This window comes from Nothobranchius furzeri, chromosome 11 (genome assembly GCF_043380555.1).
Source record: "Nothobranchius furzeri strain GRZ-AD chromosome 11, NfurGRZ-RIMD1, whole genome shotgun sequence".
In the NCBI taxonomy this organism is placed as follows: domain Eukaryota; kingdom Metazoa; phylum Chordata; class Actinopteri; order Cyprinodontiformes; family Nothobranchiidae; genus Nothobranchius; species Nothobranchius furzeri.
The window spans coordinates 57977846-57995011 of NC_091751.1; the positions used below are offsets into that span (position 1 = coordinate 57977846).

The 17166-nt window shown below is 45.4% G+C and overlaps 1 protein-coding gene across 1 annotated transcript; it reads left to right on the plus strand.

Annotated features, from left to right (window-relative positions):
• Positions 1–2949: 2949 nt before the first annotated feature.
• On the plus strand, positions 2950–16844 carry LOC107384141 (elongation factor 2b). The gene is made up of 14 exons (XM_015957223.3): positions 2950–3084; positions 4183–4397; positions 6342–6523; positions 6593–6804; positions 6912–7090; positions 10487–10592; positions 10709–10961; positions 11042–11237; positions 11315–11438; positions 12450–12692; positions 12774–13127; positions 13237–13419; positions 15793–15925; positions 16171–16844. Exons 1-14 carry the CDS (start codon positions 3082–3084, stop codon positions 16362–16364), a joined length of 2577 nt encoding a protein of 858 aa, XP_015812709.1. The 5' UTR covers positions 2950–3081; the 3' UTR covers positions 16365–16844.
• The last annotated feature ends 322 nt before the right edge of the window (positions 16845–17166 follow it).

The window sequence follows — 17166 nt, forward strand, 5'->3', positions numbered from 1 at the left end:
CAGTGAAGGAGACTGGAGCATGGACAGGGGGAGTGCATGGTGCAGCGTAAGTAAAAGCAAGCTGTCCCCGAGCTTTATAGCTCCTTTTAGGGACACAAAGGAGTTCTTGATCAGCAGACCTCAATGACCTGGAGGAAATTTAAGGTGAGTCATTATGCTGCCTCACTGCCACCTTGACTGATTAGTGTTTGTTGTTAGCCTCAAGAGCAACCTACTGGCTTCATTATCACTTGTAAGTCGCTTTGGACAAAAGCGTCTGCTAAATACATAAACATCGTGCCTTCCTAGGGTTCTACAACCCCCCAAGGCACTTCACAACACAATCAGTCATCCACTCACTCACACACACATTCACACACTGGTGTTGATGAGCTACAATGTAGCCCCAGCTGCCCTGGGGCACACTGACAGAGGTAAGACTCCACGGTTGCCACTGGTCCCTCCGACCACCACCAGCAGGCAGGCAAGGCGGGTTGAGTGCCTTGCCCAAGGACACAACAGCAGCATTCTCTGGCAGAAGCCAGGATTGAACCTAAAACCTTCAGATTTTTGGACAACCTGCTCTACCTCCTAAGTTACTCATCATCGTCGTTGTCTCATTGTCTTCCTCCGCTTATCCGGGTCCGGGTCGCGGGGGCAGCATCCCAACTAGAGAGCTCCAGACCGTCCTCTACCTCCACCAGCTCCTCCGGTAGGACCCCAAGGCGTTCCCAGACCAGATTGGAGATGTAACCTCTCCAATGTGTCCTGGGTCGACCCGGGGGCCTCCTGCCGGCAGGAGGCGTCCAGGAGGCATCCTGACCAGATGCCCAAACCACCTCAACTGACTCCTTTCAATTCGGAGGAGCAGCGGTTCTACTCCGAGTCCCTCTCGAATGTCCGAGCTCCTCACCCTATCTCTAAGGCTGAGCCCGGCCACCCTACGGAGGAAACTCATTTCGGCCGCTTGTATCTGCGATCTCGTTCTTTCGGTCATTACCCAAAGCTCATGACCATAGGTGAGGATTGGGACATAGATCGACCGGTAAATCGTGAACCTGGCTTTCTGGCTCAGCTCCCTCTTCACCATGACAGATCGGTTCAGCGTCCGCATCACTGCAGACGCTGAACCAATCCGCCTGTCGATCTCCCGATCCCTCCTACCCTCACTCGTGAACAAGACCCCGAGATACTTAAACTCCTCCCCTTGGGGTAGGACCTCTCCCCCTGACCCGGAGTTGGCAAGCCGCCCTTTTCCGGTCGAGAACCATGGTCTCAGATTTGGAGGTGCTGATCCTCATCCCAGCCGCTTCGCACTCGGCCGCGAACCTACCCAGCAAGAGTTGAGGGTCAGAGCTGGATGAAGCTAGGAGGACCACATCATCCGCAAAAAGCAGAGACGAGATTCTCCTGCCACCAAACTCGACACACTCCACACCACGGCTGCGTCTAGAAATTCTGTCCATAAAGGTAATGAACAGAACCGGTGACAAAGGGCAGCCCTGGCGGAGTCCAACCCTCACCGAGAACAGGTCCGACTTACTACCTGCTATGCGGACCAAACTCACGCTCCTCTGGTAAAGGGACTGAATGGCCCTTAACAGAAATCCACCCACCCCATACTCCTGGAGCGTCCCCCACAGGGTGCCCCTGGGGACACGGTCATAAGCCTTCTCCAAATCCACAAAACACATGTGGATTGGTTGGGCGAACTCCCATGCCCCCTCCATCACCCTTGCAAGGGTATAGAGCTGGTTCACAGTTCCACGGCCAGGACGAAAACCACATTGCTCCTCCTCAATCTGAGATTCAACTATCAATCGGACCCTCCTCTCAAGTACCTTGGAGTAGACCTTTCCAGGGAGGCTGAGGAGTGTGATCCCCTATAGTTGGAACACACCCTCAGGTCACCCTTCTTAAAGACAGGGACCACCACCCCGGTCTTCCACTCCACAGGAACTCCGAAATGTTGCAGAGATGTGTCAACCACGACAGCCCCACAACATCCATAGCCTTGAGATACCCAGGACGAATCTTTATCCGCCCCCAGGGCTCCGCCGCTGTGTACTTATTTGACTACCTCAGCAACGTCTGCCCCTGAGACAGTCCATCCCCAGGTCTCCCGGCTCTGGTTCCTCTCCGGAATGCGCATAGGTGGGATTGTGAAGCTCCTCAAAGTATTCCTTCCACCGTCCGACTATAGCCCCAGTTGACGTCAGCAGCTCCCCATCCCCACTGTAAACAGAGTGAGCGAGTTGCTGCCTTCCTCTCCTGAGGCGCCGGACAGTTTGCCAGAACCTCTTTGGAGCCGATCGATAGTCTTTCTCCATGGCCTCACCAAACTCCTCCCACGCCCGAGATTTTGCCTCGGCAACTGCCACTGCTGCACCCCGCTTAGCTATCCGGTACCTGTCTGCTGCCTCCGGAGACCCACAGACCAGCCACGCCCTGTAGGCCTCCTTCTTCAGCCTGACGGCTCCCCGAACCTCTGGTGTCTACCAGCGGGTACGGGGGTTGCCACCACGACTGGCACCGGCCACCTTGCGACCACAGCTAGCAACAGCCGCCTCAACAATCGCAGAGTGGAACAAGGCCCACTCGCAGTCAATGTCCCCCACTGCTCTCGGGACGCAGTCAAAGCTCTGCCGGAGGTGGGAGTTGAAGACCGTCTTGACAGGTTCTTCTGCCAGGCGTTTCCAGCAGACCCTCCTAAGCTACTGCTGCCCCAAATGGATGGATGGATGGATGTATGGATGGATGTATGGATGGATGGATGGATGGGTGCAGTAAATAAAAAATAATTAATGTAAAAATGTAAGTATAATGTAAAGAGTTTATTTAATTAGAAATCGAAATATAGTGTCCATTACAAATAAATACATTCATATTTACATAAATATAAATGTTGGATATTGATGCCTTGCTATTTCTCTTTGTTGCCTGCCAGGCCCCCCGCTGCTCTATTACCGTAATGCACCATGTTTGCGCGAAGCTCATCAGTAAGAGAGCGCTGTCTTTGGCTCACTTGACCGCAGCTCAGAGGCGGTGTTTACACCGAAAACCCGTCACACAGTCAGGGAGATCCGCGACCCGCAGGCAAACATGGTGAGTTTAAACCAGTCCGGCATGAATGTGTGTTTAAATCTTTCCTAGATGCTGCGAATAAAACTATATTTCAAAAGAAAGGAAAACGCGGTTTGTCAGCCGCCGGGTTGTGGCCGTCATGCGTGCAGCTCTAACGGTGTCCGAGCAGCCAGCTGGCCTGGATGGAGCCTGTCAGGTGCAGAAGCGGGGCTCGGTGGTGTTGTGTGACCGGATCAGGGCTGTCTGTGTTCGGCTAGGAGCTACGCAGCAGCTGGCTGGTGGAGCAGGGCTGTGGCCTCTCTGTGACGTTCATCGCAAAGCCGCTATTATCTGTTGGATAACAGCAGAATCCCACCACCGAGCCGTGTAGATAACCCCGCAGGGCTCACAGGTGCTCCAGAAACACCACTGAGACAATCTGTACGTTAGATTTCCATTAGATCACCGGAGATTGCGTCAGCCTGTTTAATTCAAAGGGCTAAAATATAAAATTACACACAGGCCCGCTGCAGTACGTCACCTGCAGAGCTGCACTGCATGATAGATCTATGGTTGTGATGAGCTTTTATAGAAGGGTTTCATTGTGTTATAGGAAAAAGCACAATATCTGGTTTTAGTTGACAGTTTTATAATTTAAATTGGTGATTTTATTCATTATTATTTGATAAAATAAACCATCCACATGTTGAATTTAACATAACAGAATGGTCTGATCTAGTAAGATACCTAATAGGATTTATTATTCAAGCAAACGTTGGCATCTATTTTGTAGCTTCATAGATAGATAGATAGATAGATAGATAGATAGATAGATAGATAGATAGATAACCTCATTATCAAATTATAATAATATGTTAGAGGGAGCTTAAAATCTAAAGCAGAGATTTAGAAACATCATGCTTCAAAATGTGAATGTTGACTCAATAAATTCGTTGCTTTAGCCATAAGGCAAAGTCTTTACGCTGTGCCTACCCGCCTTCCCACTTAGATTCAGTTTCAAACATGTCTTTCTTTTTATAACTCTGCTAGGAACGGCTGTGCAGTTCAGCTCGGACACAGAAATAGAACCTACTCCTGCTTGTAAATGATCTAACTGCTGTTGAACCTGCACCCAAACAGGTGAACTTCACTGTGGATCAGATCCGTGCCATCATGGACAAGAAGTCCAACATCAGGAACATGTCTGTGATTGCCCACGTGGATCACGGGAAGTCCACGCTGACTGACTCTCTGGTGTCCAAGGCGGGGATCATTGCCTCATCCCGTGCCGGGGAAACCCGTTTCACAGACACCCGCAAGGACGAGCAGGAGCGCTGCATCACCATCAAGTCAACGTACGTGGCTCTGAGAAAGGAACTGAGCCAGCACAGCTACCTGCTGGTTGTGCAACCTGTCAGACATCTTCACAACACCTCTTCAAGTCAGAAATAGTCCGAGTCAGAGCTGAATTTGGAAAAATGAACGTTTATTTTCAATAGTTCTCATTGTGTTAATTAAGTCAGTTGCAGAACTTTGAATTTATAAAAACATTAAATATTATTCTAATATATTTGCAAATGATGAATAAAACTCAATTTATAAAATCTAGGAACATAATTTACACAATTTAAAAGGCAGTTATTTTAATTCTAATACCAGCAGCTCGTTTCATAACATTTGGCAGAGCAGCATGTTTACCACTGAGTTGCATCATTTCTTGTTTTGATAACCAGCACTTCCAAAAGTGCTGTGGTTTTAAAAGTTAAAAGTTCTCACACATTCTGAATTAATTTACAATCATAAATTTCCACTCATGAAGCACTAAATAAACTGACTTGATCTGGATCATATCTCCAGTTTAATTCCCAGAGTGTTTCTGCAGCTGTCTGGGTTATACCTGTAGGATGGCAGGTAAACAGATCAGCATCTGCTCCAGAACCTATCTATGCTAAAATCATTTCAAAAGACATTCTTAGTTATTATTAGAAAAATTTAAATCCACAAATGATCCCAAATTATAAGAAACCTGTCTGGGATTCCTCTTTTCACCCGGTCAACCTAAGAGAGGTTTACAATATTCCAACCTGAAAATGTGAATCAACTCCAACATTTTAAAGTCAATAATTAGCATTTATGATAAATTATTTTATTCTTCTTAAACCCTTTGTGGTCTTCTCTAAATTAATCCAGACTGATGCATACCCATTTCATTTTAATAGGAGCTATTAAATATAAATTTTTGTTTACCTGCTTCGAATATTATTGATTAACATCCTTGAATGTGTAATAAAATCTTTAATGTCACTCCAGTTTTTAGTAAATATACAATTTCTGGCTCATAAGAAACAAGTTTTATGCAAACTTTTTATTATCTAGAACAGGGATTTTCAACCGTCCAGTTTAAAGAACTATTACAGGACCTTTTGAAAAGAAACTATTTATCATTATCGAGAAACATTTATGGTCATTGAAAAAGACTGCTTCTCATATTTTCTGAGAATGACATAAATAATAAAGGAAAAAGGTAAAACGTCTGTGATTAAAGTCGCAAAATATTTCTTTCCTCTTCCATATAAAAAAAAGGTAACGCTTCCTTTTACAGTCCCCTAATTACTAAGTACTTACATGGTAATTACATAGTAAGTTAAAGTGTATTTTTTTCTGTCTTCTTAAACAGTTATTACCATGTAACTCAGGTTCAATTCTAGTTTTTATTTTATTAATCATTCCCGGTAAATATGCCTTTACACAATAATTACACCTTATTACAATTATACACTTTAACTGCACAATAATACACTTTAACTTACTGTATAATTACCATGTAAGTACTTAGTATTTAGGGGACTGTAAAAGGAAGCGTTACCAAAAATAATTCATGATTTTTGTTGTTATTTTTTAAAAATCATTATTTTGTTTCAATTATGAAGTTTTAAATTTTAAGAAAAAATTAAGCATGGACATTTTTTCTGTGAGATGTTGATATTTGTTAGAAACGACACATTAAAAACATAAATAGATTCAAACACATTACTGGTACTTTTAGCCACATCTGTTATGGGATGTCAATATAATTAGGTAATAAAAAGAACTGAAAATCTGTTTAAAACTGAATTTTTATTATAATAATATTTGAAAACACGATTTTTTAAAATCCTTTTAAGCCAAAGTTATTAAGACTCATTGTAGAAGGCCTAAAGAGCCACTTGGGGCTCCAAAGCCGCAGGGTGCCGACCCCTGACCTAGACTGTGATGGTGGGCCCTACATGTATTTACTGTTCTCTCTGTTTATGACTCAGGGCTATCTCCATGTACTATGAGCTTGGAGACAACGACTTGGCGTTCATCAAGCAGAGTAAAGATGGAAACGGCTTCCTCATTAACCTGATAGATTCTCCGGGTCACGTTGATTTCTCCTCTGAGGTCACCGCTGCCCTCAGAGTAACTGATGGAGCCCTGGTGGTGGTCGATTGTGTTTCAGGTAACTACGTTGCTCCCAAAACCCTCCTTTTGCACTCTCAACAGCTCACCGGTTTATTCCCTACGACAGGTGTGTGCGTGCAGACTGAGACTGTGCTGCGACAAGCCATTGCAGAACGAATCAAACCGGTTCTGATGATGAACAAGATGGACCGGGCCTTGCTGGAGCTGCAGCTGGAAACAGATGAGCTGTACCAAACATTTCAGCGCATCGTGGAGAACGTCAACGTTATAATCTCCACCTACGGGGAAGATGAGGGCGGACCCATGGGGAATATCATGGTGAAGCTCACACACACACACACACACACACACACACACACACACACCAAAATAAACTCATAAAGTTACTTTATATGTTTTAAATGCTGTGTCTAAATTCTCCACAGATCGACCCTGTGATTGGTACTGTTGGGTTCGGTTCTGGGCTCCATGGCTGGGCTTTCACATTGAAGCAGTTTGCTGAGATGTACGTGGCCAAGTTCACAGCTAAAGGAGTCTCTCAGCTGTCACCAGTGGAGAGGTGTAAGAAAGTGGAGGACATGATGAAGAAACTGTGGGGAGACAGGTGAACTTTACAGAAACACACACAGAACGATCGTACTGGTATCTGAAAGCATGTCAAAGGGGACGTATTATACAAAACTTATTTTTTTCATTATTTGGTCCTGCCATGTGGGCCCCTACTGCCTCTACAAACACTTTCATCTATTTTTGTCAGCATTTCCATCCGTCCATCCATACATCCATTTTCTAAGTCGAGAAGTCCAGCCTTCCCTCTCCCCAGCCACTTGGGCCAGCTCTTGTGTGTGTGTGTGTGTGTGTGGGGGGGGGGGGGTCTGTGGGGGGTACTTTAGGAGTATGGGGAACCAGGCCCTCTGATAGGGGCTGTTAGGCCCCTGTAAGACCAGTGAGTTTTCTTTAAGGTCTCCTCCCTGTTGGACGTGCCCAGAAAACCTCACCAGCGAGGCATCCAGGAGGCATCCTAACTAGACGCCCGAGCCACCTCAACTGGCTCCTCTCGATGTGGAGGAGCAGCAGGTCTACTCCGAGCCCCTCCCTGATGACCGAGCTTCTCACTTTATCTGTAAGGGAGATCCCAGCCACCCTGCGGAGAAAACTAATTTTGGCCGCTTGTATCCGCAATCTCGTTCTTTCTGTCACTACCCAAAGGCCATGAGGTGAGGGTAAGAATGTAGATTTGTAGATAGAATTGTTAATGGACTTCTGTGCTCGTCACGGATTGTCCATAATGAACACCATGTTCAGACCTTAGGCCGCAGCTCAAGGATTGACTTTGTTGTTGTTTCATCTGATCTGCGGCCGCATGTCTTGGACACTCTTGTGAAGAGAGGGACAGAGCTGTCAACTGACCACTACCTGGTGGCGAGTTGGCTCCGATGGTGGGGGAGGATGCTGGTCAGACCCAGTAGGCCCAAACGTATTGTGAGGCTCTGCTGGGAACGTCTGGCAGAGTCTCCTGTCAGAAGGAGTTTCAATTCCCATCTCCAACAGAACTTCCAAAGTGTTCCAGGGGAGACGGGGGGCACTGAGTCCGAATAAGCCATGTTCATTGCCTTCATTGCAGCCGACCAGAGCTGCGACCGCAGGATCGTCAGTGCCTGTTGTGGCGACAATCCCCAAAGGGGTTAGGGATGCTGTTAAGCTGGAGAAAGAGTCCTATCAGGTCTTTTTGGCCTGTGGGAGTCCAGAGGCAGCTGATAGGTACCAGCAGTCCAAGGGGAATATGGCTCGGGTGGTCGCAGAGGTAAAAACCCGAGCGTGGGAGGAGTTCGGTGAGACCATGGAGCAAGACTTCCATGTGGCTTTGAGGAATTTCTGGTCCACCATCTGGCACCTCAGGATGGGAAAGCAGTGCACTACCAACACTATTTATAGTGGGGTTCATGTGCTGCTGACCTCTACTTGGGATGTTGTGGATCGGTGGGTGGAATACTTCAAAGACCTCCTCAATCCCATCAGCACATCTTCTAGTGAGGACACAGAAGATTTAAAAAAAGGGGGACCGCAGTGTGTGTTCCAACTACAGGAGGACCACACTCTTGAGCTTCCCTGGTGAGGTCTATTCAGGGGCTCTGGAAAGCAGGGTCCATTGGATTGTCGAACCTCGGATTCAGGAGGAACAATGTGGTTTTCGTCCTGGCCGTGGAACATTGGACCAGCTCTATACCCTTAGGCGGGTCCTGGAGGGTGCGTGGGAGTTCGCCCAACTAATCTACATGCCGCTTCCATCAGGAGGACCAATGGGGGGTACTTCAGGAGTATGGGGTACCAGGCCCTCTGATAGGGGCTGTTAGGTCCCTGTATGACCTGTGTCAGAGCTTGGTCCGCACTCCGCATTGCCAGCCGTAAGTTGGGCTCTTTCCCGGTAAGAGGCTGCCCTTTGTTAGGTGCAGCCAAGGTGTTGAGGGGGTCCGTTTTGGTGGCCTGAGGATTGGGTCTCTGCTTTTTACAGGTGATGTGGTCCTGTTGACTTCATCAGAACGTGATTTCCAGCTTTCGCTGGAGTGTTTTTCAGCTGAGTGTGAAGCAGCTGAAATGAGAATCACCCCCTCTAAATCTGAAACCATGGTCTTGAGTCGGATAAGGTTAGAATGCCTTCGCCGGGTCAGGGAAGAAGTCCTGCCCCAAGTGGAGGAGTTTAAGTATCTCTGGGTCTTGTTCACAAATGAGGGAAAGCTGGAGCACGAGATCGACAGGTGGATTGGTGCTGCGTCTGCAGTGATGTAGTCGTTGTACCGGTCTGCCATTGTGAAAAGAGAGCTGAGTCGGAAGGCGAAGCTCTCAATTTACCAGTCGATCTACATTCTGTCAGCATTTGGTTTTTGGAATGATGTGCCTAAAACGAGCTGTTTCAAAAAGTCCCCAATTATGATGTCACAAATAGGGAAATCAGAATATAACCAACTCTCACCTGCAGGACAGAGCTAGGCTGGAGGATCAATGTCTTTACTTCGAGCCCCTCCCTGATATCTGAGCTTCTCAGCTTATAGCAGCCTGAGTGGAGGAAGGGTGGGCGTGGCCAGCTCCAGTGTGACAGAGCTCTGAAACAAGTCATTCTGGAAAGGGCTGAAAATTTCAAGAATAAAACTGCTGAAATTGTCTTATGCGAGACTGTCAGTGCTGTTTTCTTTTCTAAACTTGCGGGCACGTTCACCCGTGTTTAAAATTAATTTTGTTGAATTAAAACAACGACGAAAAACCTCCGTGTAGTGTCTTTCTGTCTAATTATCTTATGTTATGGCCATACATGCGCTGTGCACTGGAGACCTGCATGTGGCTGCTGCGCCGCGGCTTGTATTTGAGTGCGGCGTGTGTGTGTAGAAAACCTTTTTTTTTTTGTTGGTGCGGCTTATATTGAGGTGCGCTCTATAGTCCGGAAATTACAGTATTATGGAAAAAAAATAAATCATAATACATTCCCTTTAAAGTTACGTCAGTCACTCTGGGTGGTGGTCTGATAGGGCCTGAAGCTACTCGGCAGTATCATTATTGTCATTATAAAATTATAGTAATATATATAATAATAACATTAAATATAATATATTAAAAAATTATTCATTTAAAATAATTATTTAAAACACATTTTTACTCTAAAACTTATTGTGTGGTTGTCCCTTCATTTTTTGCAGGAAACTCTTTTTCTCATTTAACCCAAATCTTCAAGTTCGGTGTTCCTATTCCTTTAATACAAATGAGGAATAATAAAAACACCTTTTCTATTCTTGTCCTGTTTAAGTTTCATTTCAACATGCTTCCTTATTAATTTAACACCAACAGAACTAAAAAGAAAGTAAAACTAGGTGTGACAAAGGCCACGTTCAGAAGTGGTGGCGTCAAAGTACATCCTGGATCCCTTTGAAGATCCACTTATTCACCACATTAGTCCCCTCTAGCAGCAGTTTCCACTGAGACGTCTCACAGATGTCTTTGCTTCTTCCAGATACTTTGATCCGAGTGCCGGTAAATTCAGTAAGACGGCCACGGGTCCTGATGGTCAGAAGTTCCCTCGAACATTTTGCCAGCTTGTTTTGGATCCCATTTTTAAGGTATGAACATAATGATGACGAAGATTTATTTTTTAAATGTTTGTTCTTCATCAGAGATCCACATTAAGTTATTGTCCACATCAGTGTTCATCTTTGCCTTTTTGCTGATCTGTCAGGTGTTTGATGCCATCATGAATTTCAAAAAGGAAGAAACAGCCAAACTAATCGACAAGCTGGATGTGAAGCTGGACACCGAGGACAAGGAGAAGGAGGGCAAGGCCCTGCTCAAGGCTGTGATGCGCCGCTGGCTGCCTGCTGGAGAAGCCTTGCTCCAGATGATCACCATCCATCTCCCCTCACCCGTCACCGCGCAGAAATACCGCTGTGAGCTGCTGTACGAAGGACCAGGAGACGATGAAGCTGCTATGGGTCAGTGGACGTCGTTAAAAACAGAATCTTATTTTGTGTTTCAAGTCAACCAGAACCTAATGTTTCACCTTTCTTCTCAGGTATTAAGAACTGTGATCCCAAGGCTCCTTTGATGATGTACATTTCCAAGATGGTCCCTACAAGTGACAAGGGACGCTTCTACGCCTTTGGTCGTGTATTTTCTGGCTGTGTGTCCACAGGACTGAAGGTGCGCATCATGGGGCCAAACTTCACCCCTGGCAAGAAGGAAGACCTCTACATCAAACCCATCCAGAGGTGAGAACACTCTCTTACAAGCTTCTATTTCTGCCTTTTTGTTTTGCTGCCACTTTTTTATCCCTGCGTCCGTGCAGGACTATTCTGATGATGGGTCGGTATGTGGAGCCCATTGAAGATGTCCCATGTGGCAACATCGTGGGTCTGGTTGGAGTTGACCAGTTCCTGGTTAAGACTGGAACCATTACCACCTATGAACAGGTAGAGTGTTCAAAAGGGACGTAATAAAATAATTGATACACAGAAATATGGATATTTTGTGTTATCAATATCCATAAACCTATAAATTTTTATTGGGAATTTACATGCAAAAATGTTAGTTATGTCTTTTTTTATTCGTTATGCAATTCAAACTTTGATTGCTAGGTGGCAGCAGATTTTACCACCTTCATCCTGACACAACATGATTGTCTTGAAAGTGTCTGGCCTAAATTAAATTCAGTCTTGCTTCAAAGTATTGCAATTGTATCCATGGTTTCAGTGAGTTGGAAAAGGGCAGAATGCTTTCTCCAGGTCAGGGATTTAAGGGAAAAATGAGTGGAAGATCGACAGTTGGATTGGTGCTGCGTCTACAGAGCTGCAGGCGTTGTACCGATCTGTCGTGATGAAGAGAGAGCTGAGCAAGAAGGCGAAGCACTCGATTTATCGTTCGATCTACGAAATAGTGTTGCAGATACAAGCGGCCAAAATGAGTTTTCTCTGCAGGGTGTCCCGTAGAGATAGGGTGAGAAATTCAATCATTCGCTAGGAATTTGGAGTAGATCCGCTGCACCCTCCACATCGAGAGGATCCAGTTGGGGCAGCTTGGGTATCTGGTTAGAATGTCTCCTGAAAGCCTCCCAGGTGAGAAGTTCAGGACACATCCAACCAGTAGAAGACCTAAAAGAAGACCCAGCACACGCTGGAGGGACTATGTTTTTTTGGCTGGCCAGGAAACACCTTAGGATTCCTCTAGAAGAGCCAAGAAGATGAAAGTCTGGGACTCTCTGCTTAGTCTGCTTCCCCTGTGACCCAATCCCGGATAAGCGGAGGAAAATGGATTGTGGAATGTATCATATAATCTCTACTGTATTCTGATGAATATCATATTGTCAGATTCTTTCCAATACACACCTCTAGTGTTCAATTATCTCTTTCTTATATTAGTGTTGTGCAGTCTAAGTGAAAGTAGATAGAGTTCCCATGAAAACAACAAAAAACTCTTATCTCCAGGCCCACAACATGAGGGTGATGAAGTTCAGCGTGAGTCCTGTGGTCAGAGTTGCTGTGGAGGCTAAGAATCCAGCTGATTTGCCCAAGCTGGTAGAGGGCCTGAAACGTCTGGCCAAGTCCGACCCCATGGTGCAGTGCATCATCGAGGAGTCCGGGGAGCACATTATCGCTGGAGCCGGGGAGCTGCACCTGGAGATCTGCCTTAAGGACCTGGAGGAGGACCACGCCTGCATTCCACTGAAGGTGACTCAACCAGTACAGATGTCTCTTTAAAAACAATTGCGGCGGGTTTCAGTTCTGACAAGTTTTCTTCCTTCTTTCTAGAAATCCGACCCAGTGGTGTCCTACAGAGAGACGGTGACCGAAGAATCAGACCAGATGTGTCTGTCCAAGTCCCCTAACAAGCACAATCGTCTCTTCATGAAGTCCCGTCCATTCCCAGATGGCCTTGCTGAAGACATCGAGAAGGGGGATGTCACCGCTCGGCAGGAGCTTAAGGCTCGTGCGCGTTACCTGGCCGACAAATACGAGTGGGAGGTGACAGAAGCCAGGAAGATCTGGTGTTTCGGTCCAGATGGAACCGGACCCAACCTCCTGATAGACGTAACGAAGGGAGTTCAGTACCTCAATGAGATCAAGGACAGCGTTGTGGCTGGTTTCCAGTGGGCAACCAAAGAGGTGGGTGGATCACTCATTTAATTTGGTGCTACGTTTTAGATGTTGTATTTCATTGCTTAGTCATTTTAATGTGCTCGCTCTGAGAATCGTCCCTGTCCTCATCTTCTAGGGCGCACTGTGTGAAGAAAACATGCGTGCAGTCCGGTTCGACATCCATGACGTTACATTGCATACAGACGCCATTCATCGTGGTGGAGGACAGATCATTCCCACCGCTCGTAGGGTTCTGTACGCCTGCCAGCTCACCGCTCAGCCTCGACTCATGGAGCCCGTTTATCTGGTGGAGATACAGGTTGGTCTTCAAAACTTGTCTTTTACACAATATGTAAGAACAGTCTAATTTCTTAGTCATGTTGGAAGGATGGTTACACTGAAACAGATTTCCTCCTGAGCTGGCTGCACGGAGGCCGGTTGTTTTGTTTCAAAAAAGCCAAAGAGGGACATAATCGTTGTTTACGACCTGCGAGCCCGTAGGGTTGTGGAATGTGCGCTGAGTCGGCTCTGCAGTGCTGGGTGACTATGACTATGTTTACATGCAGCCAATATCCGGGTTATGATCGGGTTAAGGTCGGTATTCGGGTTTCTGAGTTGATCAGAATAACCCGTTTACAAGCATAAATAGAAAGAGTAGGGCTGTAGCGAAGCCTCGACGAAGTCGACGGCTCGATTCTAAAAATTTGTCGATGTCAGATCTGGAAGTCGACGCACCGCGCCCACTTGTTGCATCCCCAGGAGTTTGTAAATAGAGGAGGAATCTGCCTGTTTTTCCTCTAGTTCGCCCTCTTCTCCGCCTTCACTAACATCTCCGCCAAATACCGAAGACCCGGAACAATGTCCGTCCACTACTAGATTATTTTCCTGTTTTGCCCCTTCGTCTCCCGGCAACGGACAACAACTTCCGGGGTCAGATGCGCTGCTTCGTGTCTATCGCAGAGGTAGAAAATCACCGGGAGCGCTTCTCCCTTCATTAAGGAGCTTCTTTCAGACACGAGGAGAGCTGTTTTGGTGGTAGCAGTCTCTCCTCTGTGCTGGTCTGTTTGCTGCTGGGTGTTTTTGGTTTATTTAAACTTGGTAACTTGAATTTAACGTTGGTAAAGCTACTGTTAGCATCTTCGCTAACAGCTTCTTGCGTTGGGATAAGCTGTTAAGTTTTGGTTTAGAGTTCATCTTTTTTGTGGTGTAGATCTCCCTTTTATTACATTTAGAGTGTTGTGGGTTTTCGGTTTAGTGTAAAATATCACCTGAGTTTGGTTTAACCCGTAAGAACACTCGCCTCACGCACATAAGTGACCAAAACAAAGCAGCATGGAGACACCGTCTTCTACCACCTCTCAGGCAGCAGCCTGCACTCCCAAGTTCTACACGTCACCAGAACATAACCAACCAACACAATAAAAGCAGTGTTATACAAAATGGAAGGCCTGTAGTGTTTATTCTCTTACAGTAACAATTTATCGTTTTTTTTTTTGAGGAATTTATTTGAGATTTTCTGGTTTTTGTTAATTGTGCAATAGAAAAATAATCATTAGATTAATTTTCTAAATAGTCATTAGAATAGTCGACTATTCGATAAAATAATCGTCAGAATAATCGTTTTAAAAATAATTGTTTACCCCCAGCCCTAAGAAAGAGTTACCCCTAGCTTGCATAACCCGATTTAAATGCGGACGTTGGGGTAGCGTCAGGACGTATGGACTACGTCCAGACACAATATGCGTCATTTCCGGTTCTTCTTGTTCCGGTATCCGTGAAAACAACAACATGTTTCCCAGTTCGGAAGAGATAGCGACCGCGTTTGTTTGTGCTTTAGTGCTGGTATTGGCCCACCAGCAGCTCTTACCGCGACTCGTCATGTTGCTCCCAACTTGTTGTTTACTTCCGGTGTTCTGGCGCATACAAGACGTCTCGCTACTCAAAAGACCAAGATTCCTTGCGAACAGAGCATGCGCAGAACACACGCTTTGATGGGGATATCCCGATGTGCGTTTACACGACCAAACATTCGGGTTGGAAAAGGGTTACCCCAGGTGTAGTAACCGGGTTTTTAAAAACCCGGTTATGAGCATATCCGGGTTTTTGGCGGTGTTTACATGGCCGTGCGGAACTGGGTTATTGTGAATATTCGGGTTTTAAAAGGGTTACTGGCTGCATGTAAACGCAGTGAGTGTGAGCGTCCTGTCACAGTGTACCGATTGATCATGCGCCCTGGCTACTTGGCCAAGTAGATGTCCCTTTGGCTGACTGGTGCGTGACTCTCACTCGGGAGTCTGGGTATCGAATCCCGCCCGGGCCCTCGTTACTCCACCTTGCCACACTGGCATTTGTAATGGGACACCGACTGCCAAAGCACCAGCACTGTTTTGTAAAGATCTTAAATCCAGTAAGAGGAGCGACTCAAACGTTATTTCTCGTAGCCCTAAAATGCCACGGCATCCTTTTGTTTTACTTATGAGGCAAAGATATGGCTCATCTTCGCTTGTCATCTAGAATCTTCTGGTGCTGAGCTGCAGCTGGCAGCAGCCATGAAACGGGACAGGAGTGAGAACTTCATTTGATAATAAAATGAGCTGCAGTCATTAAAATTGACCATTTAATGGTACTTTCATAATCATTTTAACAAATACAATAATAGCTGTAATTTTGCATATTTACCTTCTTGATGCAGTGCCCTGAGCAGGTGGTTGGTGGTATCTACGGCGTGCTAAACAGGAAACGTGGACACGTGTTCGAGGAATCTCAAGTTATGGGAACTCCCATGTTTGTGGTGAAAGCCTACCTGCCAGTCAACGAATCCTTTGGTGAGTTATTTTAGTTTAGGTTGGTTCATTTCACACTTCTTTACTAAAATTCACAGTTTTTGAGAATTTAAATGTCAGAATTCTTTAATTTGTCTGTTAATCAGTTCTTGACCGAAATTGGTCTAATGCCTAATTGGAAAAACGCATTAATAATTTTTAAAAAGGGTATTTATTTAGTCAGCAGAACAAAACTATTTTAAAAAGTAAACAAAATGAGATTTTTCTGCATGTTTTCTTCCCTTCAGGGTTCACCGCTGACCTGCGCAGTAATACCGGGGGCCAGGCTTTCCCTCAGTGTGTCTTTGATCACTGGCAGATCCTGCAGGGAGACCCCAGCGACCCTACCAGCAAACCCTTCCAAGTCGTCGGTGAAATTAGGAAACGCAAGGGTCTAAAAGAGGGCATACCTGCCCTTGATAACTACTTGGACAAATTGTAAAAATAAATCAGTTTAAAAATAACACTAATCCTGAATCATAAAAATACCAAATAAGCACCAAACTTCACCCCATGGGCACTTTAAACCCTTTGCACAGGCTTACAGACACATTGCACACGTTGAATTGACTTCCAGAGCAGAAAAACAATGCTTTATTTTTACTTTTTTCATTTCACTGCTACCAGACACCAAGTGCCTGGGGGTGAGAGGTTTGGGAGGCAATTGGATCAAAGCAATTATTCCTTTACTTTCTTTTATTCCTTCACATCGTCAAATCCCTTCCTTTCCTTCCACTCATCTGCCAGGATGGGCCTGTTTAAATGCACTGTGATTCTGCTGCAATAATGCTTACTCAAATGGATCATGGCCAGAAAAAAATACACAGAAATCACAATAAAGTGTAACAGACGTTAAACTTACTGGATTGGACTTCTGTTCAGTGGATATAATAAATAAAATAAAAATAACATAAGAATTCTGTTACTGTCTGGAAAAATGCTAATTTCTTTGCTGGCTGTGAGTTACTGTTCCTGTGCATTACTATATGTGAAATTAACAAAATATAATGTAGAAGTACTTTAGCCTAATCAAAACTATTTACAAACCTATCACAGTAAATAATACACGTCATGTATCAGCAGGATTTTTCCTGATTTTCTTCATCTCCTGGTGAGATTTTATTATTATTATTATTATTATTGATGCCTGGTGTGTTTTTAATTTCCTAACAAACAGACAGGACCATTTGTTGACTTGGTAATGTGCAAAAACCGATCTAGTTAGTGAGAAAGCAGCCAAAGTC

Bases quoted from the DNA above. Each gene is read 5' to 3' on its own strand.
- LOC107384141 (XM_015957223.3), top strand. The intron at 11,238-11,314 runs GTGAGAACACTC...GCGTCCGTGCAG, and splicing joins TACATCAAACCCATCCAGAG to GACTATTCTGATGATGGGTC. The intron at 11,439-12,449 runs GTAGAGTGTTCA...TCTTATCTCCAG, and splicing joins CCATTACCACCTATGAACAG to GCCCACAACATGAGGGTGAT.